The 27,834-nt window shown below is 38.1% G+C and overlaps 1 protein-coding gene across 3 annotated transcripts in view; it reads right to left on the bottom strand.

The window, feature by feature from the left end:
• Positions 1-26,890, bottom strand: part of RAP1GDS1 (Rap1 GTPase-GDP dissociation stimulator 1) — an 80,572-nt gene extending 53,682 nt beyond the window's left edge. The window contains exon 1 of one of the 3 annotated variants that reach the window (XM_026672671.2): positions 22,092-26,890. In XM_026672671.2, coding sequence (XP_026528456.2) covers positions 22,092-22,974 — 883 coding nt within the window. In that variant the 5' untranslated portion in view covers positions 22,975-26,890. The remainder of the gene's footprint in view (positions 1-22,091) is intronic. The other 2 variants (XM_087962881.1, XM_087962880.1) reach the window with 2 other exon arrangements.
• Positions 26,891-27,834: the final 944 nt, after the last annotated feature.

The following is a 27,834-nucleotide window of genomic DNA, read 5'->3' as shown; positions in this document are numbered from 1 at the left end:
CATTTCAGAAGTGAATTTATTTGAAGATGAAAACAAACCTTTTTTCTTTTTTTCTTTGTGGCTACAGTACAGCATAAAGGAATGAGGGCAGAGAAATGCAGAAGAAAATAGCAAGTATCAGTAGCCCTATCTCCAGAATAGTTACAACATTTCACATAGCTTTTCATCTTAACCTAAAATGGATTTGGCAGCATATTTCTAAAAGATAATTTTCATAAACTGATTTTTAACCAACTACATTATATTTTGCTTTAATTAATGTAATACATAACTGTATGGATGGTTTATACATTTAAATAAATACATTTAATATAACATGGCTTATAAGGTAAATAGAGTTTTTATTAGCACTAGCAAACCTCTGGAGAAGCAAAAAGCATGAACAAGTAACTAATTGAAGTCTGGGGATATTTTTTAAAATTGTTATTGGTGTCGAACAAAATCCAAGGTAATTTAAAGCACACAAACACAGCTAAATCTAAATTGGAATAAATGTACATTTTAGGAATGGCATTAGTTTCATTCAATGGCATCAGAATATATTTGTTAGGGGAAAATATATCTGTTCTGTGTGTCACAGTATGTCTTATCAGAAGATAAATAACATTAAATTATCTCAAGCAATTTCATCCTTATGTCACTTTTCTTACTGAATGAATTATGTATATACAAACAGTAAAATACCATCAATTTTTTGAGATCCCAAACGTTGATAAATTATGATGTCTGAATAATGGAATTAAATAATATGCTATCCATAGCAGATTCTTACTGCCTGTACTTCTTCTGCAAACACCTTTCTCCTTTGCAGAAGAGAAATAATTCTTCTTAAGGCCCTTAAAAATAACAACAACATGAAGTTGCTAGAATTCAAGAAACATCTTGGCATGAAAATTCATATGCTCCAAACAAAAAAACAAACTGAAATGACTTTTGATCAGGGTCATTTGGGTAGTTTCTGTTGTCATTATGATTTAAAAAGAGTAAACACAGTCGATTGATAATAAATGGTTTCAACCAGTGGTGGGATTCAAATGATTTAATAACCGGTTCTCTGCCCTAAGTTTTCTTCCAACAACCAGTTCACCGAACTGCTCAGAAAGTTAATGGTTCTCCCGAAGTGGTGCGAACTGGCTGAATCCCACCATTGGTTTCAACCAATCACTAACCATGAGTGAAAGAAAAGGTTTTTTTTTGTTATCATTCATATTCTCTGAAAAATGGCCAACAAATCATAAATTCTGCCAGGGTATGTAAACTTATGATCACAACTGTACTTTATATCTAGCATCTAAGTTCCCAATATCAACCCATGGATACCAGTGATATCTAAAACACGTCTCTTAACAACCATCTGATTCTATACCTTTCCTGTTTTTTTAAAAAATGTGGATGGTTATTTGGAAATATTCCCATCCACACTCCCCGCACCCTCAATAGGCAAAGATAACTTTGTAGGAGTGGGTAGAAGGGAAGGTTTTTACATTCTGATAAATAGGTGGTTTTGAATAGCTGCACCCACCTTTGCAGCAACTCTATGAAAGCATTTGAGCCTTCAAAATTTTGATGTGCCCACCAGCCCAAAAAGTTTACAGCTTTCTTTGCAGAATTTCTTTCCACACTGTAAATTCTTAATGCTATACATAAATTTATCGGTTTCTTTCTAGAATACATCCTGTGGTTGATTCATAATAGATCAACACAGGTTTTTATGAACTTCCAAACATTTTACCAAATAAAATTACTTTTAGCTTCACATTTCTTCCTGAAAAATGTGAGTTGAAAAAAGGAAGTTGTCTCAATTCCCTTAATCATTTAAAATCTCTTTCTATTGCCATAACTACTGTTCATCTAATTTCATTCAACTAGAAATGACAGGGCTGTATTTAAAAGAAAAAAATCAAATACTAATAGTATTTTGAATAAAAAATTGAACTTCTGGAAAAGGTTACTGGCCTAAAATTAATTGTAATTAAGAAAAGTCTGTGGTTCATTGCTCTAAGTATAGAATGTACTCCTTGTATGGTACAACAATCTACCAAATCCAGTTATGGAGGCCTTACTATGTGTGTGCATGCGTGTGCATGCATGTATAATCATATCAATATATTAATGAAAAATATTTTATAAGATAAGCAGTAGCATTACTCATTCTCACCTGTTTAAAATTTTAACTAGTTTCTATGTAAGGCAAATTCTACCTATTTATATAAATATTTGAAATAGGGAGTCATTTGCTCCTTCTGTTCAAAAAGAGGATGGTTAGTACAGTCTGCACTTAAGGTCTTTCTGGGGAAAACAATTTCACAGCTAAAAAATGGATTCCCAATCCATTTGGAGTTTGCACAAATTAGAAAAATTACAACTGGTCTTGAATAAATTCTTAACCTTAGCCCCATTTATACCAGCAGCAATATTGAGATTAAAAGTAATCTTCCATCAATAAGAGTAAAGAGAGCAATAATCATACAGGAAACTAGTCCTCATGCCCAATATTTATTTGGCAAGCAATGTCTACAAACAATTTAACAGCAATAGATGAATTTGTGTCTAAAACTATTCTCAAAATTCTTGTTAGATCTGAGTGATATAAATTATCATATACTATTACAACTATACAACTGTATACTATAGACACACACAGACTATTCAACTGCTGAGTGACGTAAATTATCATACCCTACTGAAGGACTACTTATTTTTTAAAGATTTAGACAAAATAGAGAACATGTATGAAAGCTTAAGTTGGCTAAGTTATATCATTTTTTTAAGATAGAAAAGGAACATTACTATTTAGTCTCTTTAAATTCCTTTCTCTAAGATAAGCTCTTACAGGACTTTGCTTTCAAACAATGCCAACAGCCTACTTGGAGGGAAGATATAAAAAATGAACAACTATACACTACGCATTTGTAATAACCAGCATGTGGAAGATGTGGGCTATTACCTATTACTTTACCAGGAACCTAAAGCTAAATTTACTATGCCCTTGTTAACCCAACTGAATCAGTCTGACTTCTGGCTGATGTCGCGATGAGACCAGAAGCAATGAACAGAAGTCTCTGTTCCTATGCTGGCTTCTCACCGTTTGTGGGCTCCAGATGGAGCTGAAAGCCGCCTTGGAGGGGCGACGAAGCTAAGGAGAAGTGCCTGGTGAGGTTCCAGGGGAGAAAGCAACTCCTCCGTAGAAACCCAGAGTTTGCTCTCTATGCCACGACGGAGAGAAGAGCGGACCAAGATGGCCACTACAAAGTTGGGACAGCCGAGAACTACCTAAGTGAAGTACTGGTGCAGAGGCTGGGAACAATGTTTGGAGAAGGGTGAGAAGAATTTATTTTTATCTACCCCAAAAAGACTATAACAGAGAATATAAAGAATTGTATCAGCAGCAGCTTGGAAGATAGAAGAAGAATTGGGAAATATAAAGAGCTTTTAAACTTTTAGAATTGTAAAAGGAATTAGTTCAGAAGAACACTAATTTGGAACTGGCAATCAGACAGGATTTGCCATGGGAAGGCATTAATTTTAATGCTGGAAATAATTGTTATAAAAGAGAAATAATATTTGAGTTTTAAAAATTGGTGAAGCTAATATAAAGAAATGGAAAAAGAGTGGCTGTGAAACTGGAATAAAAGTGCCACCTGTTGATGAAAGAAAATCCTACAGATCCCTTCAAACTAATGATTTAATCAAAAGAAGAAATTAAAAAGGAATAAAAAAAAGACATTACAATAAGACCCCTGGAAGTTGAAATATATCAAAATTAAAGAGTAAGAAATACAAGAGGACATTACCCCTGGAATTATTGGTGAATTGGATTGTTCAACATTGGAAAATAAAGACTTGAGGACGTTGACATTAAAAAAAAAGAGAGAGACATTGGTTCAAATAAAATAAAACTTACTGGATATTGGACAATTGTAATAATAAGTAATATAAAGATGAGTGACACATGTAAAGAAATAAAGATGGACCTTTGAGTTATGAATGAGATGTGGGACAGAACTTTGGATCTACGCACTAAAATCCAACTGAATCAGTCTAATTTAGAAGAAACCCCGCCACTATTTTCTATTGTCAGATAATATGTAAATAAACATGTAAAAAAACAAGTTGTTTTGTTTGCAATGGCTGCAAGGAAGATAAATTGTGTTGTAAATATTAGAGATGATTGGACAGATATGGATTGTTATAATTTTATATGAATTTGGCTAAAACCAATGGCTGTAAATAAATGTTTCAAGGATTACTTGGATTAATGGCTACCAATTTTAGCTCATTATAATTCAGATCTCCAGAAGATACTAACCCAAGGTCCCACAATCATAGAACTCGCAGACTCCTGTCTGTGGGCATGCGAGCCGTCATCCCAGCTCAGCTGTCACACATGTGCGTGCGCCTCATGTTGGCCAGCTGGTCTTTAGGTCTCTGACACGCATGCATGGGGTGGGTGCAAGTGCAGGAGATGCACGTGCATGCACAAGGGAGCATGTGCATGGGAACGTGCATGCATTGCATTTTGGGGATGTGCGCACACGCGCATGCTTTGGGCACTCAGTGCTGAAAAGGTTAGCCATCACTGCTCTAAATTGTACAGTAAAAAGTTATGATTTCTCGTTCAATGCTATGAAAATATAGAGCCGTTTCTTAAATTCAGAATGTCATTCAGCAAAAATTAATTCCTGTGAGAAATAATTAAATACATACATAAACCCTTTTCCTAATCTCAACAAAATCCAATGTGTTTCTGATTGATTGGATTTTGATGGGTTGCTATCCCAGGCATCCCATTCAGTCCAAAAACAAAACAGCAAGCAGGATGTCCTACAAAGATAGAAGGGGAAAAAAAGCTATATCAAAAAGAGTCTTGACTTGGCATGAAGTTAGCTCTGCAGCTGTTGGCTCAAGGCTCATGGTTAAAAAAGCACAACAAACGCCTTGACTAGGTTTTCATATTGTTGTTCACCAAGGTGACAGTGTAATATCCTTTTTTCTACTTTCTGGCAAGCATACTAAGTTTCAACCTTGAAAATTTGGACAAGGAATGTTTTCAGATTTGTACTTCAGCACCAAAGTGTTCAGACATCGGCAGGGCAAAACCAGCAACCACACAATTATTGATAACTATAACATATAAGATAGATTCTTTGTTTTTTTCTTAGTTTGTACTTTTAATTTTTTAAAAAACCTTTAATATTAATTATCGTTTTGTTAAAAAACAATAAAGATTTGATTAAAAAAAACTAGTAGAAATCTCTTGCTCTATTAACTCTTGTTCTGAGAACTGTCAGTTGTAGAAGTCTTAATTCTAATATCTTTTCACATGCTGCACAAGCCTATTCTATCAAAACAATACCTTTTTGCCTGTATGGCTTCCTTTGAGGAGATCTGATATACATATTATACATATCCATTCATACCCTTAAATAAATGCATGGAAGAAGCATACAATATACACAGGAATCAAACAACTACATATCATTTTAAGACTGATAACAACGGCGAAACTTTCCCCTAAAGCCACGAACACCTTACATAAAATGCTGCTGAAAACCCAGCAAGTGATATACAGTGTCTATGTCCCTAAATCATTGTAGGAAGGTGTCAAAGAGATGGTTTTTAAATTGACTAAATATCCTCTCTAGTATAGATTTCCCATGAAGATGTCAAAAGTTCTGCACAATCTGGATCCAAGGTATACCTACTAAGATGGCGCTGACGACGGCTACCTCAGTGAAATGCTCTTTAATGGTTTCTTTATTCCTTATTATCTGCAATTCGCTATGGATTTCATACTCACGAGACCATCTGCTAAGAATTAGGCAATGTTTCCTTAAGTAGCAGCTTTCTGATTCCCCACCCCCACCTGTCTTTGCAAATGCGGAGGAGATTCTAACTAATTCCCCGGTGCTAAGAATTACAACAAAGAAAGCAAAGAAGTGACCATGCCGGATAAACGAGCGGGAATTTTAAACAGACTAAGGAATAGGGGGGAAAAATCCCTCTCCCTTCAATCTTTCTGACTAATTTATGCTCATTGGCTAACAAGATGGATGAAATTCATCTCTTAAATAGATGGAATTCTGATTTTCATCATTCAGCTTTTCTTTGTTTTACTGAAACCTGGCTTAATCCACAAATTCATGGGGACAACACGATATACATCCCAGGATTTAAGACATTTAGATCAGACAGAATTGAAGAGACATCAGGTAAAACAAAGGGTGGAGGATTATGTTTATATATCAACAATACCTGGTCTCAGGATATAACTATAATATATAAGTTTTGAGAGTCTTTACACATCAACTGCAAGCCATTTTACTCTCCACATGAGTTCTCCTCATTTCTCCTAATAGCTGTGTATGATCCTCCACAAGCCTGTGTAAACAAGGCATTACGAACTTTTGCTGATCAAATTATGGACGCTGAAGCCAAACACCCAGGTTCCCTTCCCATCATTTTAGGAGATTTCAATCAAGCAAATTTAAGGAAAGAGCTCCCAAAATATTTCCAGCATGTAAATTGTCCCACCAGAGGCAAAAATACTTTAGACCAGGGATCCCAACCTTTTCGACGCCGCCCGGTTCCGACATCAGCTGGGCGCCGCGGCCGTACGAGCAACTGGGCGCCGCCATCTTTATGACGAAAGGCGCTTCCGGTGACGTCACGGGCGTTTGTATAAAAGATGGCGTATTCTGGTGAGCTTTTTCGGTAGAAATGGCTTTCCCGAAAGCTCACGAGCATGGCCGCCATCTTTTATGACAAACAGCGCTCGTGAGCTTTCACCGAAAAGCTCACCAGAAGCGCTTTTAAAAAAGATGGCGGCGCCCAGCAACCAGCGCCCGGTAAGGCTTGTTCGCGGCCATCGGACGGCGGTTGGGGACCCCTGCTTTAGACCACTGCTACACAACAGTAAAAGATGCTTATAGGTCTTTACCACGAGCAGCTGTGGGACACTCTGACCACTGCATGATTCACCTTGTACCTGCCTACAGACAAAGACTTAAAACCATTAAACCAACAATTAAATCAGTAAAGACTTGGTCGGATGAGGCAAAGCTGCAACTCCAGGCCTGCCTTGATTGCACTGATTGGAATGTTTTTGAAGATGCCTCTGCAGACCTAGATGAGCTCACAGATACGGTAACATCATATTTTAGCTTCTGTAAAGACTTATGTGTACCAACAAGGAACCTGCAAATATATAGTAACAATAAACCTTGGTTCACAGCTAAACTTAAGCAGCTCCATCGTTCCAAAGAGGAAGCCTACAGAAAAGGTGACAGAATGCAATACAACCAGGCCAGAAACATATTAACAAGAGAGATCAGAGCAAAAAGAAGCTACTCTGAAAAGTTAAAGAATCAATTCTTAACAAATGAACCAACATGTGGAAAACTCTTAAAAACATCACTGGCTTCAGCAAACCTCCTTCCCAGACAGAAGAAATCAACAACTAGCAGATGACCTAAATGTGTTTTACTGCAGATTTGAAAAGAAACTACAGCCACCTATCTCCACAACCCACATCTCAAACACACCAACAACAGCCAAGCCTCCTACAACTGGCCCCAATCCATTGGACACACAACCTCTGGTGATCACAGAAAAAGAAGTACAAGATCTATTACACAGACAGAAGCCAGGAAAAGCACCAGGGCCAGACAAGATAACTCCTTGCTTAAAAGTCTGTGCTGACCAATTGGCCCCCATCTTCACCCGAATTTTCAATAGATCACTAGAGATGTGCTATGTTCCTTCCTGCTTCAAACATTCTACCATCATCCCAGTGCCAAAGAAGCCCTCCATCAAGGAACTGAATGATGATAGACCAGTTGCTCTAACATCTGTAGTTATGAAGATCTTTGAAAGGCTTGTGCTGTCCCACCTGAAAACCATCACTGATCCGCTGTTAGATCCCATGCAGTTTGCATACCGAGCAAATAGATCGACAGATGATGCTGTTAACATGGCTCTGCATTACATCCTACAACACCTTGAATCTCCAAATACCTACGCAAGGGTCCTCTTTGTAGACTTCAGTTCAGCATTCAATACCATCATTCCAGACACCCTTCTAAGTAAATTAAACCAACCAGTGGTACCTGAACAGACTTGTAAGTGGATCATAAGCTTCCTAACAGACAGGAAGCAGCAGGTGAAGCTAGGCGGAATCACATCTGAAAGCTGTACAATCAGCACAGGGCCCCCCCAAGGCTGTGTGCTATCTCCACTTCTCTTCTCCCTATATACCAATGACTGCATCTCAAACGATCCATCTGTCAAAATACTGAAGTTTGCTGATGACATAACAGTGATTGGTCTAATTCGAGACAACGATGAATCTGCATGCAGACAGGAGGTTATACAACTTGCCTCGTGATGTAACCGGAACAATCTGGAACTGAACACACTCAAAACCGTAGAAATGGTGGTAGACTTTAGAAGAAACCCTCCCATACTACCACCTCTTACAATACTAGACAACACAGTATCAACAGCAGAGACCTTCAAATTTCTAGGTTCTACTATATCACATGACCTAAAATGGACACCTAACACCAAAAACATCATCAAAAAAGCACAACAAAGAATGTTCTTTCTGTGCCAACTTAGAAAGCTCAAACTGCCCAAGGAGCTGCCGATACAGTTCTACAGAGGAATTATTGAGTCTATCATCTGCACCTCTATACTGTCTGGTTTGGTTCTGCAACCCAACAGGACAGACACAGATTTCAGAGGATAATTAGGACTGCAGAAAAAACAATTACTACCCATCTGCCTTCAATTGAGGACCTGTATACTGCACAAGTCAAAAAGAGGGCTGTGAAAATATTTACAGACCCCTCACATCCCGGACATAAACTGTTTCAACTCCTTCCCTCAAAATGACGCTATAGAGCACTGCATACCAGAACAACCAGACACAAGAACAGGTTTTTCCCCCCGAAAGCCATCACTCTGCTACACAAATAATTCCCTCAACACTGTTCAACTATTTACAAAGTGTACACTACTGTTACTGTTAATCTTCTCATCACTCCGTATCACCCATCCCCTCCCACTTGTGATTGTAGGACTGTAACTCTGTTGCTGTATCCTTACAATTTATATTGACTGTTTCCTAGTATGATTTGATTGCACCCTATGACTATCATTAAGTGTTGTACGTTATGATTCTTGATTCTTAACGAATGTATCTTTTCTTTATGTATACTGAGAGTATTTACACCAAGACAAATTCCTTGTGTGTCCAATCACACTTGGCCAATAAAGTATAAAGTATTCTATAAGCAAAATATTGCTTTCTCCCGTAAGTCTAACTGGGATTTATGTCTTTTGGAGGAGTCCTTGCCTTGATCATTCTACTACCATATTTCCCTGAAAATAAGGCCAGGTCTTATGTTAATTTTTGCTCCAAAAGAAGCATTAGGAATTATTTCAGGTGATGTCTTATTTTCAAGGAAATACAATACTACATGCATATCTGGCTGATGATCTTAACTGGGGCTTTTGGGGATAGGGCTTATATTATGAGCATCCTGAAAAATAATGCTAGGGCTTATTTTCCAGTTAGGTCTTATTTACAGGGAAATGTGTTAATTAAACACACATTTAGTGGGAATCAGGGCAAGAGCTTTCTTAGTTCTTCCCAGGTCATGACATCCTTCCCCAAAGGAGATTAAGGTATATTTATTTGCTATTCTTCTGCCAGCATCAAAGCAATTTTTATCCAGGCAAGCATTTTTGCATTTCAGATAGTTTAGCAATATTTAATGTTAATATTGTTAGCCACTGTGTGAGCCATTTATTGGGAGAATCAACAGATATAAAACAACTCCATTTTAAAACAAAACAACACATTTAATGATGGGATAAGAAAGAAAAGAAGTATTGCAGATATATTTTGTCTGGATCCCAAATGGATACAGTTAATCAATTTAACAATATATTTCTTACTGCACTGAATAAAAGACCTAAAGATTGAAGAAGCCAACAAATTTTACTTTTAAGTGTATATTTTGTTCTACCAAATATTCACAAGGATTATATATGATAATTAAATTTTCAAGCCAGAGTGACTCTCTGTTCCAATAATGGAAAAATGATAAAATGGAAATGGTCCTTAAATCCCCAATATTAACCGTACTTTATTTTACTGAAACCTAACTAAAATCAATTTAAAGGAGATATTAGCTTCTATTATTTCTATATACTTCTATATATGTTTATTTCAATTGTAAGATGCTTTAGGCTTTGTAATACTGGTATTTTCCAATGACACTAGTTCACATCTACTGCTGAATGAATAATCTTTTTTCAATAATTACGATTTTTTTAAAAACCAGGCTGGCTGATAAAAGTTGGCAAGCTATTATTTTAATTTCAAAACCCATTCAGCAAAAAACAAAGCAAGCAACAAAGATCAGTGAGTGTGACAAAACAATATTTGGAACATTCTTGCATTGCTAAAGTTTGATTTCTTTTTGTTTTCACAAAAATAGTGACATTTAAAGGTGTAGGCCAACACTTCCATTAGAATGGGATTCTTATGAGGCACTCTCATGTCTCGTGGTTAGAACAGAGACTGTTTCAGCCCTCTCCAACTTCAACAAAATAATGCAATCAACTTGAATGACAATGTATTAAAATAAAATAATAGGTTAATGTGAATAAATGAAAGTCTAAGTCTATTTCAGAGTATTTATATATTGACATGTTAGCATGTAACCATCTCAAAACAGTTCCTTGAGTTCTACAGTAATTTACCACACAATGCAAAGCAGCCTTCTCAACCTTATCTCAGTCCTCTAAATACGTGGAGTTTAGCTTTCATAATTCTAATCAACATGACTTCTAGGAATTCTAGACCCTGAGGACATCCAAAGTTGGAAAATGGCCGTTGGCATAATTACCTGAGGATGCCCTTTCTATCTATGCTGCTAGAAAGTCAAGGATGGGTTAGACTCCTCCTGATGACTTCAGCGAGTTGAGTCTGTCTTATATAAAAGGCCAGCCTCTGGGAGTCTCCCCAGCTTTGGCAAAGATACTTGACAGACTTTAATGGGTGTCTCTGAAAGCCAAACAAAACCTTAAACATCAAACATACCTTACCAGGACCAGACGAAGCAAAGGGTGGGGCTGGACTCTCTAGCAGCATAGATAGAAAGGGTGTTCTCAGGTAAATTATACCAATGTCCATTCTCCTCCATGCTGCTGCGAGAGTCCAGGATGGGACATACCAAAGCCTGCATGTCCATGGGAGGGTCCTCATCCAGCTGATCACCCCGATTGCAGGACCACTAGCTGAAGTACCCGTCTGCTGAAGGCTGCACTCGCAGAGGCAAAGGTATCTAGATGGTAATGTCTGATGAAAGGTGACGGGGATGCCCATGTGGCTGCCCTGCAAATTTCTTCCAGGGTGCCTGGGTGGCCAGGCAGCTGAAGTCACGGTGCTTCTGGTAGAGTGTGTCGACAGACCTTTGGGCACTGGGAGAACCGTGGACTTGTAGGCCTATGCAATACACGCTCTGATCCACCTACTAAGGTGGGAGGGGAAACCTTGTTCCCCAAGGGCGATGGGAAAAAAAGAGACAAACATAGCCTCAGTTCTTCTAAAGGCAGAAGTAAGTTTGAGGTAAATTCTAAGTGCTCTCCTAACATCTAAGGTGTGCCACTGAGGTTCTAAGTTGTGGCGCAGCAGGGGGCAGAAATCTGGCAACACGATGTCCTTTGGGATGAAGGTGGGATCTAAACGAAGAACAACTCTATTATTATGAAAGGTGCATAGGTCCTGTCTGACCAAAAGAGCAGCCAGCTCAGACACCCTACTAGCAGATGTGATTGCTACCAGAAAAACCACCTTCAGGGTCAAGAATTGAAGAGACACTGACCAAAGAGGTTCGAAGGGAGGTCCCACCAGAGCCTAGAGCACCTTCAGAAGGTCCCAAGAGGGATACCTGTGTACAACTGGTACATACAGATGGGATTAGCCATGAAGTTGCTTTGGGAAACTGATATACACTACTTCTAAATAGGTGTTAAGAAATTACAAAAGCTATTTTTAATATCCAAACAAGAAAAGTTTAAGCATGGACACAATCATCTTCTATTTCTTCTATCAATATATATTTGATCATGTGTATTTAATTTTCCCTCCTTCCTAAAGGGCCAAAAGCTACTATGCTATTTCCGCTGTGAACGTGGCTGTTATCACCCACCTGACAGGTGCTAAATACAGCACTCAACATAGAATTAATAATTTTTGCAAATGTGTTGAACAGATGCCTAAAAACAAATTTCAAGAAGGGTAAGGTTTGGCTTGCACATTCAAAATAAAAACCAAGCCCAGGTTTTTAAGAAGAAAACAAAATAGGAAATGATTTCTTTTACCCATCCACATTTTAAGCTAGCTTTTTCCAAAAGGACTTGCATCACCAAGTTGTATACAACAGAATAAGCCTGGAGAAATTTCAACTAGCTCATGTTATGTGAACAGGTTCAGTAGACTTAGAGGCCATAGATTTATGCATCGTTTTCAGCACGCTACCCTGCTCCTTGCACTTTTATTTCATCTCCTTGCCTGTATATAGTAATTTATACAATTTGTTTTGAAATGTGAAGCATAAACAGTTTGAATTTAATCCATTTTAAGTGTAGAGTTTCAACATTCTTTTGACCAAAATTTCTAGCAATAGTTCTCTAAGTGTTCTGAAAGAATGAAGGTGTTGCTTCATTAAATGCTAAAACCCGATTTTGTAAATCTAACAAAATCAAATTTTCAACTAGTCCCTTTTTAAAATGCTGTTAAAAACAACAACTAAAAAAAGCAGCTGGGTCTGCAAATAAGGTTGGAATTTATGTTGTCAGTCTTGATAAACTACAGTAATTTCATTTTTTATTAAGATTCCATCTGAGGTGTTATACACTACAGTACAATCTACTGTTTCATGTTCAATATTGATGGCTTTAATTATGAAAGTACCATATATTAAAAGTTGTTTAGTTTTCCCCCTTCAAATTTATTCAGTGTATACAACTATGTAGTCAATTGTTTTACCGTTTTGCTAAGCAGTTACATACTGAAAGTTTTAAAAGAACCAATAGTGATAAGTATTCAATTAGGCAGGGTTTTATTATTTGTCCAGTATCAAAATAATCCTGAAGACGATCTATCCATGTGGGTCCTACAAGATGATATTGATTTGATGGCACATAATTAATCCATTTAAATACTATTGCCTAGATCAAGGGTGTCAAACTCTCATTGTCACAGCGTCGTCACGAGACGTATCGTGACTTTTCCCTTCGCTAAACTGGGTGTGGGCATGGCCGGCGCGTACATCTACAACTTTGTAGGAAGCAGGAAATGGTAATGACTTCTATACTACAAGACTCCATCATAGATTCTGCATTATTTGGTCTATTTATGAATGACCTGGATATGGAATTAGAAATCTCTGAATTATTTGGATATGGGATTAGATTACTAGATACAATGGATTCAACAGTAATGCATTTAAACGGCAGTCATGCTACTTATCTCCAGTGTACTGAAATTTGATTCCTTTGTGAAAAACCTTGCTAAGAGAACTGCATGGACTTATCCAGGCAGTCTTTAAAAATCAGACACAAACAAAGGGAAAACATTTTTTACAACACCTTTTCTTAAGTTTGCTAATCTTCTAATCAAACATTTGGAATTTGGAAAGAAGATAAAGACCTAGCAGAATATCTATACAGGTTTAAAGTCATTTTCCCTTTTGTATTCAATGCTCACACATTTTGCAATCTCAACCCAGTTGCTCATACGATCTTGAATTCTTTTAGATTTTTTATAAATATACATGAAGCTTGCAATTGAAAAGGGATTAACAAAGACTAGTATTTTGTAATGATCTAAAAAATATTTGATTGCATTGTACAACATTGGGAGGCCATTGGGAGAAATGATCTTTTATGGAGGTTATGGTGCCACATGGTAGTAATCTATTTGCTACAAAGGAAATTATAGAAATGATGGGAGGTTCCAGAGAGGATTGATGCTAACAGCTGGAGTAGGTTACCCCTTAAGTATTGTTAATTGTTATGATGCCCTAAGGGTTTGTCAAACAGAAATCATCAGCTAGGATCGAAATAAATTGCTTCCACGTCACCCTGCTATCTCTATGGCAAATTGACTTGTTGATCTTAAGAATATAAGAAGTGACCCGATGGGTCAAATGCCTGGACTATCTAACTCAGCAATCTATTCTCATACGGCAGCCAACTGTACCTGGAAGTCCACCACTTACCCACCAGATGGCCTGCAGAGGAAGTCACGCTGCCATTAAAGCTAACGGCCACTGATCTTTATGATTTTCAATAATGTTCATCCTTACAATACAGCTGGTCCCAACGGTCTCTGTCTGAAGGATAGTTGATTACAATGATGAGAGAAAATATATGCATAACAAAGAAGTCTACTTTGCTGGTGTCTTTTCCAAATATATCTTTCTTTCTAAATGTTCCAATGTTATTTCTGTATTAACTTGTCCTTACTGTACTCAAACAGCTTATCAAAAGGACAACATGAACTCTGAGGTTATTTTTGTTTCAAAATGAAGAGAATATATTTTCTTCTTACGATGCCCTTATCAATAATTTTAGTCTAATACAGTTCATTAATTCTCTTTTTCATATTCTAGAACAGCAGACTACTTACACCAATTTATTTAAACCTCCCTCCTCCTCCATTACTTATGCTCAGAATACATTTAGGATTAATAATACTAAAGTGTAAGACATTCTAGCTGTAGGATCAAGCTTCTGTAGGATTTCTCATACTAGTCACGGTGTGTCAGATCAGAAAGCAGATAGGCAGATATGCAAGCATAGAGAATCCACATTGTCATCTTTTTAAAATGTTTTCTCATTTTTTAAAAAAATTCATCATACAAAAATGACTGAGCAGATAATTCTGGGATAAAGTTACAGAACAGTCCTACAGTGAAAGTGCATCTTTATTTGCTCCTTATAGAATTTCTCAAAAGAAAGAGGTTCGTTGCAAAAATTACCTTGGGCTGTTTTCCATAATTTTCCAATGAGGTTGGAACAACTTGTTTTGAGCTCTTCGTGTATTTGCAGCTTTTAAAGTTTTATATTAATTCATTAAACACTATTTATTGTTAGAATTTGAGGAATATTTTTTTCCAGGATGTAGGGGAAAGGTATCGCTAGTATATAAATAGTATCCACAATATTTTTTATTCATTATTCATATTTGTGTTCCATTTTTAGAAAAAAGTTTATTTCAGATTTGTTAACTTGCATCTGCTCTCCATCTCAGTTAACAGAGTATATTCATAATTATATGTTTGAGCTGTGTTCACATTCTTACAAAATAAACCAGATTTAAATTTTTTAAAAGTACCTTAAAATGATTTTTGTTCTCTCTGAAGTCAAATGTCTTAGAGGTTGTATTCCTAATTATTTTGCGTTGCTCAATGACAACAGCCAAGTCAACAATTTGTCATTTTTTAAAAATAATCTGTGAAAGGGATTTGATACTTAATTAAAACTGAGCCTAGCTAGTTTATTGCAAGGTGTTGCAGTGTTAATGTGATACTGACATGTAATTTCAAAGTTTTTTCCATTTAAAAGTCTCTTTATCAAAAATCTATTTTGTTATACAATACAAATAACAGAACCAACAAGAATTAATTCTGATAGCAGGGTATAAATGTAATAAATAATTAAAAACAAATAATAAACAGCACCTTGTGATTAAATAGAAACATAAACTATCAACAAGATTTTCCTCCTGTTGTTTGCAGAAAAAAAAATCCCATTAAAATAATTTGTCTGAAATGGTATAGGATTTCCTGCCTGAGCAGGGGGTTGGACTAGAAGACCTCCAAGGTCCCTTCCAACTCTGTTATTCTATATTCTACAAATATAAAGCAAGGCAAGGAATAAAAAAAGAAAGTCTTAAAACTGCAGCATACAGAATATGCTTCTAAAATACATTTCAAGTGTTTTATCCATATAATATTCTATGCTTTAAAAACAGTTCCAGCTTTTCCCTAAAATTTATTAAAAGGAAAATTAATTTCATAAGCATTGTTAAAGTTAAAATTAATTTCAAACTGATTTTAACGGTTCTGAAAGTAAAACATCATCTCTGCATAATTTTGCGTGCTGTGACAAATAGGTCTCCTGAAAGCAATTATTGCTCCTGAACTATAGGCATTGCCATTGATTTATCTGCAAAATAAAGTTTTTGTCGTAAGATTCAATGCAAAGTTTATACAAATCTGAAAAACTGGATTTTTTTGCAGGCAAAAAATCTTACCTGGTACCCTTTATTTTAGTTCTCTGAATCAGTTTAATATCAATGTCTATAAAGATTACTTCTGAAAAATGTCAGTAAAGCTGGTAGAACTGTAGAGCACCTACATGTGGCTAAGTAAATATATTAATATCACACATCTTTTTATTAAAAGAATATGAATTTTTATAAGCCCTATATGAACAAAACTATGTATTTGACCCCCTTAGGTGCAGAACATTTAAACAATTTAATCATAAAACCAACTTAGCAATTTAGTGCTCAGAGAAGCAAATTTTGATGCTTTGACATGATTTGCCAAGTGGGCAGAGTGTCACAAGAAGCATTTAGTTCTAGGGGTTTGGGGGAAGAGAATCATCCTTACTATATCTCTGAGGCTTTCCATCAAATACAGAAAATAAATTCTGTAAAAAGCAGATAGGAAGATTTAACCGTAAAGATGCTGCATAGAAGCTTCAAGCTAGATTTTCTACATTCATAATTCATTACATTTTATTGTGATTTCCCCCTCCCCCAAAGTAGTTATAAACGCCTTCTCTTCAAAAAAGGGGAAGATGGCAAATCAGACAGTAGTGTGGTGTGTTCCCTGCTGACAGAAAACAAGGACAACTGCAAAGATTCCTAGCTTTGATTCTTGGGAGATTTCCACAGGAACAGCAGGAGCGCTTGTACAATCACAAACGGCCAACAGTGCAGTGGCCTTTTCGTTCCCTCCTTGCTCATCCTCATCTTTTTCTCCCCTTTGCAAGCAACAGTGTCACAGCAAAACAATGCTGTGAAACAAGGCACCCAACGCATTAAGCAGCAATGCAGCAATCTATGAAGCTGGCAAAAGGTAGCAATAGAATTACTCCAACCAACTTGCAATCAGATTAGGAGGAGGCAGTCCCAGTGTGAACCATCAACCAAGGTTCTCAGTGCCATCGACAACTTTTAGCCAGCAATTCTTCTTGTCACTATACTGAGACCCCCTGGCCCAAGCCTCAGGGGTTTCTTGGCTTCCTTTGCTGAATCACTCATCTCACACTTTCTCTCCTTTTGTCATCTTGCTTTCATTCTTTCCTTGAAAACAATCTGCTTCCCAATTCTTTAGACTCTATTTGCAGACTATTAGTTTATCCTGTTCACTAGGCCCCCTTTCCCTTCCTATTTCCCCGCTCGTCCCTTTTTTGTCAATGATATCTTGTATCCTTTGATTATAGTATATGAACATTTTGACTTAAAAAAATTTTTTTTGGTAACTCCTTATGAATAGCAAAGTGGCTGAAAGTATTCCAGATGACCAAAGCAGTATAGATGATGGTGGCGAGGAAGTTTTTATGCAAAGGAAAGACAACTAAACTATGACTAAGCAAGCTTTGTGACTCGAGTCGATGTCCACATGAATGTCCATCATGACTGTAACTGTAATTTGCTATTTATTGTGTTTGAATGTAGCCAGCTTACGCAACAAATCATAATTAAACAAACTGTGATTCAGCATACATGAGCCCAGTCTAAGTCAAAGCAAAACATTTATAACATATATACGTATATACATAAAGTACAGGCAAACTAAACCACAGCTAAAACAGCAATACCTATTGATAAAAAGCAAATTCTATCTATTAGACACAGGTACATTAAAGTGAGAGTGAGTGAGTGAGTGAGTGAGTGAGTGAGAGAGAGAGAGAGAGAGAGAGAGAGAGGGCTGTTTTAAAAAGGGAGAAATTCTTAGAATGCAAATAGACACAGGAACTGACATCATAATATCCACAACGTGCACAGCAGACACAAGATTAATGCAAGCAGTAGCTCCTTTTCCTAAAAAGCTTGCAGTCCAATGTTACAACCAGTACCCATAGAAATATTTTAACAGTGATAGATATACTTGAAGGTGGCTATAGGACTGCAGTCAAAGTCTGTACCTTTCTACATGATTGACTGCAATTAAAGGCAGTATCTTTATATCTAAAATTAGATAAATATATTAACAGAGATTCATATAATAAAACAAGGTATACAACTAAATGCTAGAAGTTAAATATTTACAAATGTGTTAAATAAATAGTTGTGTGTAACGATATACAAAGATACGGCTATAGTGAGCAAATATGAGGTAATTCTGAAAGTATGGACATATAGGATTCAACAGCTGACCATCAGGACTTTTAAGTCCTATGCTCCCTTGAAAATAAACCTTCAGGAACACAACTTTTATTTTTTGAGTGATTTACATCGCATGTTTATGTTCCTGATATGCAAAATGTAGGCAAAAGCAGTAGACAGATTCATTCAGTTACAGCCAAAACTTCTGAGTGGATCAAAGAAATTAAAATAGCTTTCGTGTTTTTTTTCCAGACATCACCACCTTTAAGTGACCCAGCTGGACATTTTTTTACTACCAATTTTTTTAGCCTCCTACAAAGCATTTAAGATTTTGATGCCTTGAGCAGGTAAGATTTTCAGGGTGAAACAAGTTATAGAAATAACTAGAGCATTCTGGGAATATCCCAATTCTTCTGGGAGACTGACTCATCTATATTTTCGCAACCCACCTTGCTGTATAAATTAAAAAACCCAGGAGCCTTCAAATTGAGTCTGAAATAATAAATGCAAGACACTACAAGTACTGAAACAATACGTACTATGAAAGTATTAATAATATTTAGGACCAAGATTTAATCTGGAGTGTTTAAATCTTTAGACTTTGAGAAATCACCATTCCATAAAGAGAAAATATCTGGCATTGTATTGGATACTGTTTATGCTAGGTTGCCATGAAAAAAAATGAACTATAAATTAGCCAACCATGCTAGCATATTGTGCATCTACAATTCATGGACTTAGTTGGTATAGAAATGTAAATAATTAAATAGAATGAATAAACATGGTAAGAGGTCATGTTAACGCAGCATCAGGCCCTCTACCCACTTGCACCTTAGTACACCACAAATCTTGCCGGAACAACTTTCTCCGTTGTTCATTTGATGTTGCTTTCATCTGATTCCCACCTTATAAGTAAGGCAAACTTAAGTCATCATAAGCTGTAACTATGTAACTGCAGTATATTTTCCTTCTTCATTTAACACAAATCTTATGAATCAATTTCAAGGTGTGTAAAATCTGTAACATTTTACCAATTACCCTCAAGGGAAAAATCTGGTGACTACTAAGATTGACCAGAAGTGTATTTTGGGATTGTGGGGAGACAGGAACTAACCCCTTCCCTTTAGTCACTAGTCAGCCTCCAACCTTTACCATCTCTTTCAGTACTTCAGTACTTTATTTCTTGAATTCTTTTCATGATATCACCTTCCTTCTTCAGTTGGTGGACACCAGCTTCTCTGCAGGCTTCCAATAGTGGCAGATCCTCACTATTTCATTTAATCTTTGTATTTGCCATTTCTTTTTTAGATCCCCATTTCAATTAAAATTTGTATTTGCCATTTCATTCACACACATACACACATGAATATAGATAGATAGATAGATAGATAGATAGATAGATAGATAGATAGATAGATAGATAGATAGATAGATAGATAGATAGATAGATAGATAGATAGATAGATAGATAGATAGATACACAAATGGGAAGACCAGACCAGCATAGAGAAGCCAAAGAGTCCTAAAATCTGACCCACCTTATATTTGCAATTCAGTACTCTGAATGCTGGATATTTTCTTACGGACGAGAGAAAAAGTAAAGGAGAAAACCAGTCATTTTGTCTAAAATGAGTGTTGAACATGTATATAACATCTATCAGTGGGTAATTGGTATAGATGCAGGGCACAGATTAGCAATGGGGACAGCCAAGGGCTTCTGGCTACTCCAGAAGCAAGATGGTTTGTGGAGTTCCAAAGAAGCTTATATAATATTTTATCCTGTAAAGTGAGATAATAGGGGGGAAAAAACAATAACCCAAAAGCATTTTCACTATCTGCAAGGAACTGGTTTCCCTCTATGAACATTGTTGCCCCTAAAAGTTCCAGAACTCTTGATGTGAAATTTAAGAATCGCCTCTCTTATATCTGTTAAAGCCACTAGTGAGATTGTCTTATTTGTTTGTCTGTGCTATTATCAACAGTTTCTGAAAAAAGAGGCAAGATCAGGTTTGGCATTCAGTACTCAACCTCAGTGTTTTGAAAAAATTACAGCAATGACTAATTAATGAAATGAACAGGCCACATTTTTTAAAACCCCCCACTAATCCTGGTATTTCAAGGTAGATTATTTTGGTGGCACTGTTTGCTTAAAATGAGAGATTGTGATATTTTATTAATCACTCTCTCCATTTCACATATATACAACACAAACCATTTATTGAAAAGACAATTTATGTAAAGGGGGAAGATAATAAGACTCAAAACAAGCAAACAGCATGGAACCATTGTATTTCTTTCCTTAATATATTTGAATAATTCCACCTATATTGGAATCCAAGGTGACTTTATACTCCATTACCAGATGGATTCCCTTCCAGGCACTGATCCAGACTAGGCCTCCTTTCAGTAGTTTAATCCAGGTGGGTGCATCATGTGCTCACTGGTAAAATAGTCCAAGGGACTTCAGCACAACTGACATTTGGGCAAGTGTGGCCTGGAAATGCTGAGTTAGTAAGTGATATCTCTGACCATTGGAGCTTTTCCCTTAAGATGTTTAGTGAAGTTTAATTCACTGTTTTTACTAAGTGACCGTGCAGTCATGTCTGTCTTTCTTTCCACAACAGACTATTCTGTCTGAAGTAACTCCTGTTTCTCATCCTTAGCAAGAAAATCTAATGATGTACCGTACACAAGAGCCCCTGTAAGGAAGATTGCATGCATGGCAGATTACCTTACACAGCAAGAACAAATGCTCACAATGCTGAGGAAACAGAAGTCTTAGACCTACAGCCAAACTGAGTTTATTTCAATGAAATGACCTCCAGCTCGGATAAGCCAAGCATGAAATAACTGGAAACTTTGACAACTAAAAATGCTAATGATTAATTCATTAAAAAACTGGGATTCCTTATTAGACTCTCTGCCTTTAAATGATGCTGGCAGGACCGAGACCTGAACTCAAGGCCACTTCTTTCCCATTCCAAGCTCCTTCTTTGAAAGACATTTGCAGTTGCCACCTCAAGCATCCCTGAGTGACTAAGGTCACTCAGGCAGCAGGGTCTCCAACCTTGGCAACTTTAAGCCTGGCGGCCTTCAACTCCCAGAACTCCCCAGCCAGCAAACCTGGCTGGAGAATTCTGGGAGTTGAAGTCCGCCAAGCTTAAAGTTGCCAAGGTTGGAAACCCCTGACTCAAGGATACCTGCATGCCTCCTGTCCTCTCAACGGACATCCTGGCCGAGCAGCGTCACGAGAGAGACCGACATTTTTTAACTGAGGGGAGGGGAATAAAAAGCACAATTGCTTTTTTCCGGCTCCCCCGCGGAATCCGAAAGCGAAGGGATGTGCGGATGAGGAAGTTACAAGTAGTCGGCTTCCTTCTCCCGTTGCTCGGACATGAGGAGAGAAGCACGCCACCCGGAGGGGGGGGCGGGTTGATCCATGAAGGATTATTCCCCTCCCTAAAAAAAAGAGGGGGCGAGGGGGGGGAACGCGCCCCGACTTGCTACACCACCGCCGTCCTGATCCGCCCCTAAGGCGGGCTTGGTTAAAGGGCTTGCCGGCTGTCCCTTTAGCGCAAGCGAGGAGCAACCCGCTCGAGGGGATGCTTCAGCGGACCTTGACCGAGCCCGGGAGAAACGAAGCTGACCTGCCGGGCTCGGGACGACTTACCCATGTTTCGGCCACAGGACAAGGGAAGAAGACGAGGGTTTTTTTTCTTCTTCTTCTTCTCCCCCCTCCCGGCGGCGGCGGCGGCGGCGGCTTCTTCTACTGCTGCTCGTGGGCTGCTTTGGCTCTCCGCCTCTCCCGCGCCAGGGAGAAACAGGCGGGGCCCGGGGCTAGTGCAGCTGCTTGCGGCCAACAAGAGGCGCAGGGCAGGGCAGAGGCGGAGGTGGGCAGCAGCAGGCAAGAAAGGGGCAGCCCGAGCGCGCCGTGCCTTTCCTGCCGCGCCTGGCTGCGTGTGGCTCTCTTGAGGGCGCTCGGGTGCACGCGCGCGCCGCCGCCGCCGCCGCCGCCGTGAGGCGAAGGGTTGCCCGCGCTCGCGCTGTGGCTCTCGGCGGCAAAAAGGAGGCGGAGAAAGAGAGGGGAATTTTCCGGGGTGGTTGCGCGAGGGAGGGCCAGCGCCTGCGCCGCCGCCGCCCCAGCTCGGGCCGGTCCACCCTGACGGTGCCTTTGCCTTCAGGGGAGGAGAAGCGAGGAGTCTTCCGCAGCCGGAGAAACGGGGGGGGTGGGGACAAGGGGACGGGAAGAGTCGGTTGGAGCTGGAACTCGGGCGTTTGGGTACAGCCGGGAAAGGCCTGTCGTGAGAAGCGCAAAGGCTGGCAACACCCACGGAGGAGGAGGAGGAGGAAGGGGCGGCTAGCGCTTCAGCTGGAGAGAGAGGCGGCGGCGGGAGCGGAGAGCGGGGGCGCGAGCAACACGTCGGTCGCACCTGACTTTGATCTGCCTGAGTGGTCGTGACGTCCGGGGTGGGGTTGAATGTTGATATTACAGGAATGCGGCGGAATTCTTTGAAAGAAAATTGCTTGATGATTTTTATCTTTAAAAAAGCCATATTAAAATAATTATTCTCTATTTACTCGCAGAACACACGGTAAGATGCAGTGGGTGAAACGAAACCCAGGAACAGGAGGACCCTATGGGTCTGGAAGGAACCGATTTGCTGTTAGATGGATGAATAGCTAGGGTTCAAATTGGTGTTTGCACAGCAAAGAATGCCCCTCTCTTCATTGCATATTTAATTAAGCCATGGTATCAGTAACCTCCTGGCTTCACACATACATGCATAAACTACTTCGCAGCTGAAGGTGTAGAAGGCCCGGGCTGGTAACATTCTGCTCCTAATGGATAATCAGGTTCTAATTCAGCAGTGCATAGAGAATGGGCATTTTGAATTGTTTAGGTCTTTGTCATTATGACAGGGATGCTTTCCATACTAAAGCATGATAATATCTATTATAGTCCCTTTCAGGTTATGCAATAGTGATATGTTTTCCTCTCCCCTTCCCCTTCTGTTTTGTGTTCAGAAATACCACTGCAAATTAACTAGATTATGGGTGTATTTAACTATAGAGTGTGAATGTATGGTATACATATAATGAAATCCAATATAGGAGAAGAACTAAATGAGATGTAGTGATATGTATATACACACATTCTTCTTATGCTATTTCTTTTCAGGGTAGATGGCATTATGCCAGGTGCAGAAAAGAAGCAACCAAAGGATGTAAAGCCATTTCTTAAATTTGCTAAATAGGCATTCATTATATCTCTCTGCCAGCCCAGTGGTGGTGAGATTCTGGCAGTGACCGAATACATTGTTCCACAAATTGCTGGATGAAGGCAATAGAACCTGGATTACTCCTAAAGCTGGCATGTAAAGCTGTATATACTGATAAAAAATAATTATCTGTAGTTCAGGGTTGAACTACGGGGTCTTTGGTGTTCTCTGTTTCCTTGCAAACATTTCATTGCCTCATTGGTATTAGGTTAATACCAATTATATTTTTATTAAATTTATTTGCAGCCCATTTCATTTTGAAGCAACTCTTGGAATCTTACAGCATAAAAAACATTACATTCATCTGAGATAAATATTCCTATTTCAGTAAAATGACATTACAATCAAAATAAAATCATCATCACATGATGCAACAGGAGGGACCCTGATGGGGCAGATGAGGTTGGCTCTTACTTAATCAACCATCTCCAGTGTGATATTCCCCCATTGGGGTCCAGAGCCAGATCTTAAGACTCTTAGGTCAGAAGGGTGGGAGCCAATCTCACTTCAGGGAATAAAATATTTCAAAAGTCGGGAGATGAAGTTATCTAGTTAGGTAATGAAACTTCTGTAGGAAAACAACACAAGGATCTCAAAGCTACATATAGTCTTCTATATGTAGTCATGAGTTCAATTCCCAGTAGAGGATGTGAACCCCAAAGAGTAACAGCTAGCTTATCTTCATAGGATGAATCAAAACGAGAATGAAAGCAGTCATGTAATACTTCCTCCTGTTAATATGTGATCTGAAATAGAAATTATCAATCCATTGTCATGACCACGTCATTGTCATCTTGAGATTGATGCCCACCACTGACCTTTGTGGGAAGGGATGTGTGTGGTCCTAATAAATTGGCCTGTTTTAAGCACTTGAGTTTTCAAAGGACATCTGGGAAGTTGCCTAGGAGGCAGTTGTATTGATTTTTATTGATTTGATTTGATTTGATTTGTTAAGGCTGTCCAATTCCAACCACCACCTCCCTTTCTCATATGACTGAAACATGCATTTCAATTTTCTGTACATTTTCTAATTACAAGAAAAGAACTTTGCTGCACATTATATTGCTATTTAATAACAGCACAGACTAACCCACTTTACTGGGCACTCTTCTTATTGATTTTATTTTTATTACAATTTAATTACATGGTAACCAACTTGATTAAGTAAGAGCCAACCTCAGAACAAACCTGGGTATTAAAAAAATAGGAAACAATAAGAAAGGACAGTTTGCAACCAGAAAAACCACATTCTGTGTATCATAAAATGTAATGAACAGGGGCTCCATCACTACTTTATCCAAAACCTGGAAGAACAGCCAATTTCTTTTAGAGACTTTCAAGACATCATCAGGGTGGAAGTCTTATCTGACTGGATTAATGACTCTATTTTCTAGAGAGTTTGTTCAGTGAAAAGATCTGTCATAGCTTCTAAGCTTTCCTGAAGCAGAGGTTCTTGCAAACTGTCAAACATTGCTTGGGATGCATACTGTACCTATAGCTCATGGTTAACCCCATATTTTGTATATAAGAGAACTCAACTTGGTCTGGCACCTCCTGTTAAAAATCCAACTCTGGAAAAGTATTTGCCTAAAACTGGCAAATGTTACCACTTTTTGAGCTTTATTATAATCTTCCTCAGTGAACCTAGTACTAGTACTCTTTAGGCCTGTGACCCACAGGAAGGAATGAAGGAAAGGAAAGTGCTGAAGGCAAGTTGCTCAGATCCTCTTTCATCTGACTACAATAGCTTTACCTACGTACATTTGATATATACATAAATGGCATATACATTTATAATTGCTGTTTCCCTTCATAAATGCAAAACAAGCATTGAAGGCTTAAACAGACGTTTCTAGACTATTTCACCTCCACTGCTGCAGTAGATGTATTAAATTCAGCTAGAATATGAAATTCTGTATCTCATTTAAAAGCAATCATTTCCTCTCCTTATCTGTAGCAAATTAGCACAGAGCACTTTTCTTTCAACAACAATTTTAATTGCATTCAAAAATTTTGACACCTGCAAGATGCATTTTAGTGTGTGGTATCTTCTTCAAACAGCCTGTATGGTCATTTAGGGGACCATATTTAGGGGAAAATTGGGTTGAGTGAACTTTGGTTAACATGAATAAACATTTTGTATTGGCACAGCTATTATCATGATCTGCCTTTACATTGCGAGTGCTTTTGTAGCAAAAATAAAATAAGATAAATATATAATCAAAATAGTAATTGATGTCTTTTTCTTTTAAATGAAGGCATCAATGAAAAAAATGGTATGATGTCAGAATAAATTTGTTGTCATATTATTATAATATATTCTAATATTCCATATCTTTTAGAGCTTATGGTATGGAATACAAAATTGTCAGTCATCTTGATGGATCTTCCAAAATGCTGTCAGAATTCTCTGAAACAAAGTTAAGGCACAATTTTCTCTAAATTACTTTTATTTAAGTAGGATGTTTTGAAAAAAAGATTGATGATTTTCAGGAAGATCTGAAAAAAAGTACAACAGTTAATTTTATGACAGCAAAACAACAAATTATTTCAGATAGCTTCTCTTCTCAAGATTTGTTACATTTTAAGTACCATCACTCAGAGTTTGGATGTAATGTTCACATGATTTAAAAATTATTCCTAGGCTAAGTGGCTTAAGAGCTATGAATAAGAGCTCTGAATCTTGTTCATAATATTGCATGCTAATTTGCAGACTTCTAGTCCTGCATTAGACATGAAAGCTGGCTGGGTGAATCTGGGCCAGTCCCTCTCAGCCCAACCACCTTATAGGGTTGTTGTGAGGAAATTAGAAAGAGGGTCCAGGAATCCCCTCTTCAGCAGCTTTCCTTTCATCTGCCTGGAGAGGAAAAAGCTGCCTAGTGAAAAGCAGCTACCTGGTCTAAAGAATCTGCCTGGTCTCAGGAGAGGGAAGCCAACACGGGGAACGAACGAGCTGTGGGTTTGTGGCAACTGCCGGCAAGGATTGCAAGCTTAGAAGCTACCCAACTGCTGTGCATTTTTCAGAGGGAGGAAGGAGCAGGTAAACGGCTCGAATATTTACTGTGGACCCGAGTCAGAAACAACTTAAAAAGCAAAGACTCCAGAGCGGAAGGGGTGAGTATGGAGATTAAGCGGCAGCGCCTTAATTTATGTTTTTACCCTCTAACTCTGGAAGTTAAATGGCAGTTTGAGAAAAGAGTGATCAAAGGAGAAAAAAAAAGGGACTAGAGAAGAAGAGGTGTGAAGAAGGTTTTTATTCAGGAAAACTGCCTTTTGAAACAGATTGTGAATTCCAGTGAAGGAAGAACTGGAATGATGTCTACAGTCTCCATTTAAATCAAATCACCAAAAATAATTCTAAACGGCCACCAATTGGGGAGAATAAAGGAGACTCACAGAGAATTGATAAGTCTCCATATATATTGCCCAGCTCCATTTAAATCACCCAGCTGATTAGTCAGCCTGAATTTAAATTCCCACTCAGCTGATTGGACAACCTCCACTAAACCCCCACTCAAATCTCATCCTTTCCAAATTCCAAAGTAGATGATTGGTGAGCTCATTCAAATCTTCTCCATTCAAATCTTATCAAACAGCAATGCTTCCTCTTTAAAACAAAAACAAAACAAAAACCATTTTTTTAAAAAAAACTTTCTCATATAATTTTCATTCATCTCCCTCTGTTCAAAATACTGTGGCTTCCTTCCCCAGTCCATGCATTTCTTCTTAAAATAAATTGAATAAAGGAATGAAGAATAAGTAGATCTCCTGTTGTCTGTCCTATTAGTAATGGAAAATTGCTTTGTAATATTTGAAAATTGCTTCAAATAAATCCACTCTAAATTCCTTAAATTTGGTATGTCACTTTTGCTGTGTTTTATAGTATACATTGTTTGCACCACGGAAAGTACATTTGTAGAAAGAAACTTAATTAGTAATTTCATAGAGTATTCATAGGGAAGGAAAGAAATCCTTTCAGCTTGAAAGCAAGAGACTCTGAGGCACCATTAATTTAATACAGTGCTGTGCGTTTCAGTTTAATCAGCAAGGCACACTTGGATCTTGCATAAATAATTCTTTCTGGATGGATATATACCCCTCTCAAAGGAGGGTCCCATTCAGCTAAGTCATGCA

Source organism: Notechis scutatus, chromosome 4 (genome assembly GCF_049901735.1).
Source record: "Notechis scutatus isolate UNSWTSFEM ecotype Mainland chromosome 4, rNotScu1.2, whole genome shotgun sequence".
Classification (NCBI taxonomy): Eukaryota; Metazoa; Chordata; class Lepidosauria; order Squamata; family Elapidae; genus Notechis; species Notechis scutatus.
The sequence above is the reverse complement of the archived record's forward strand: the minus strand, read 5'-3'. Positions and strand labels throughout refer to the sequence as shown.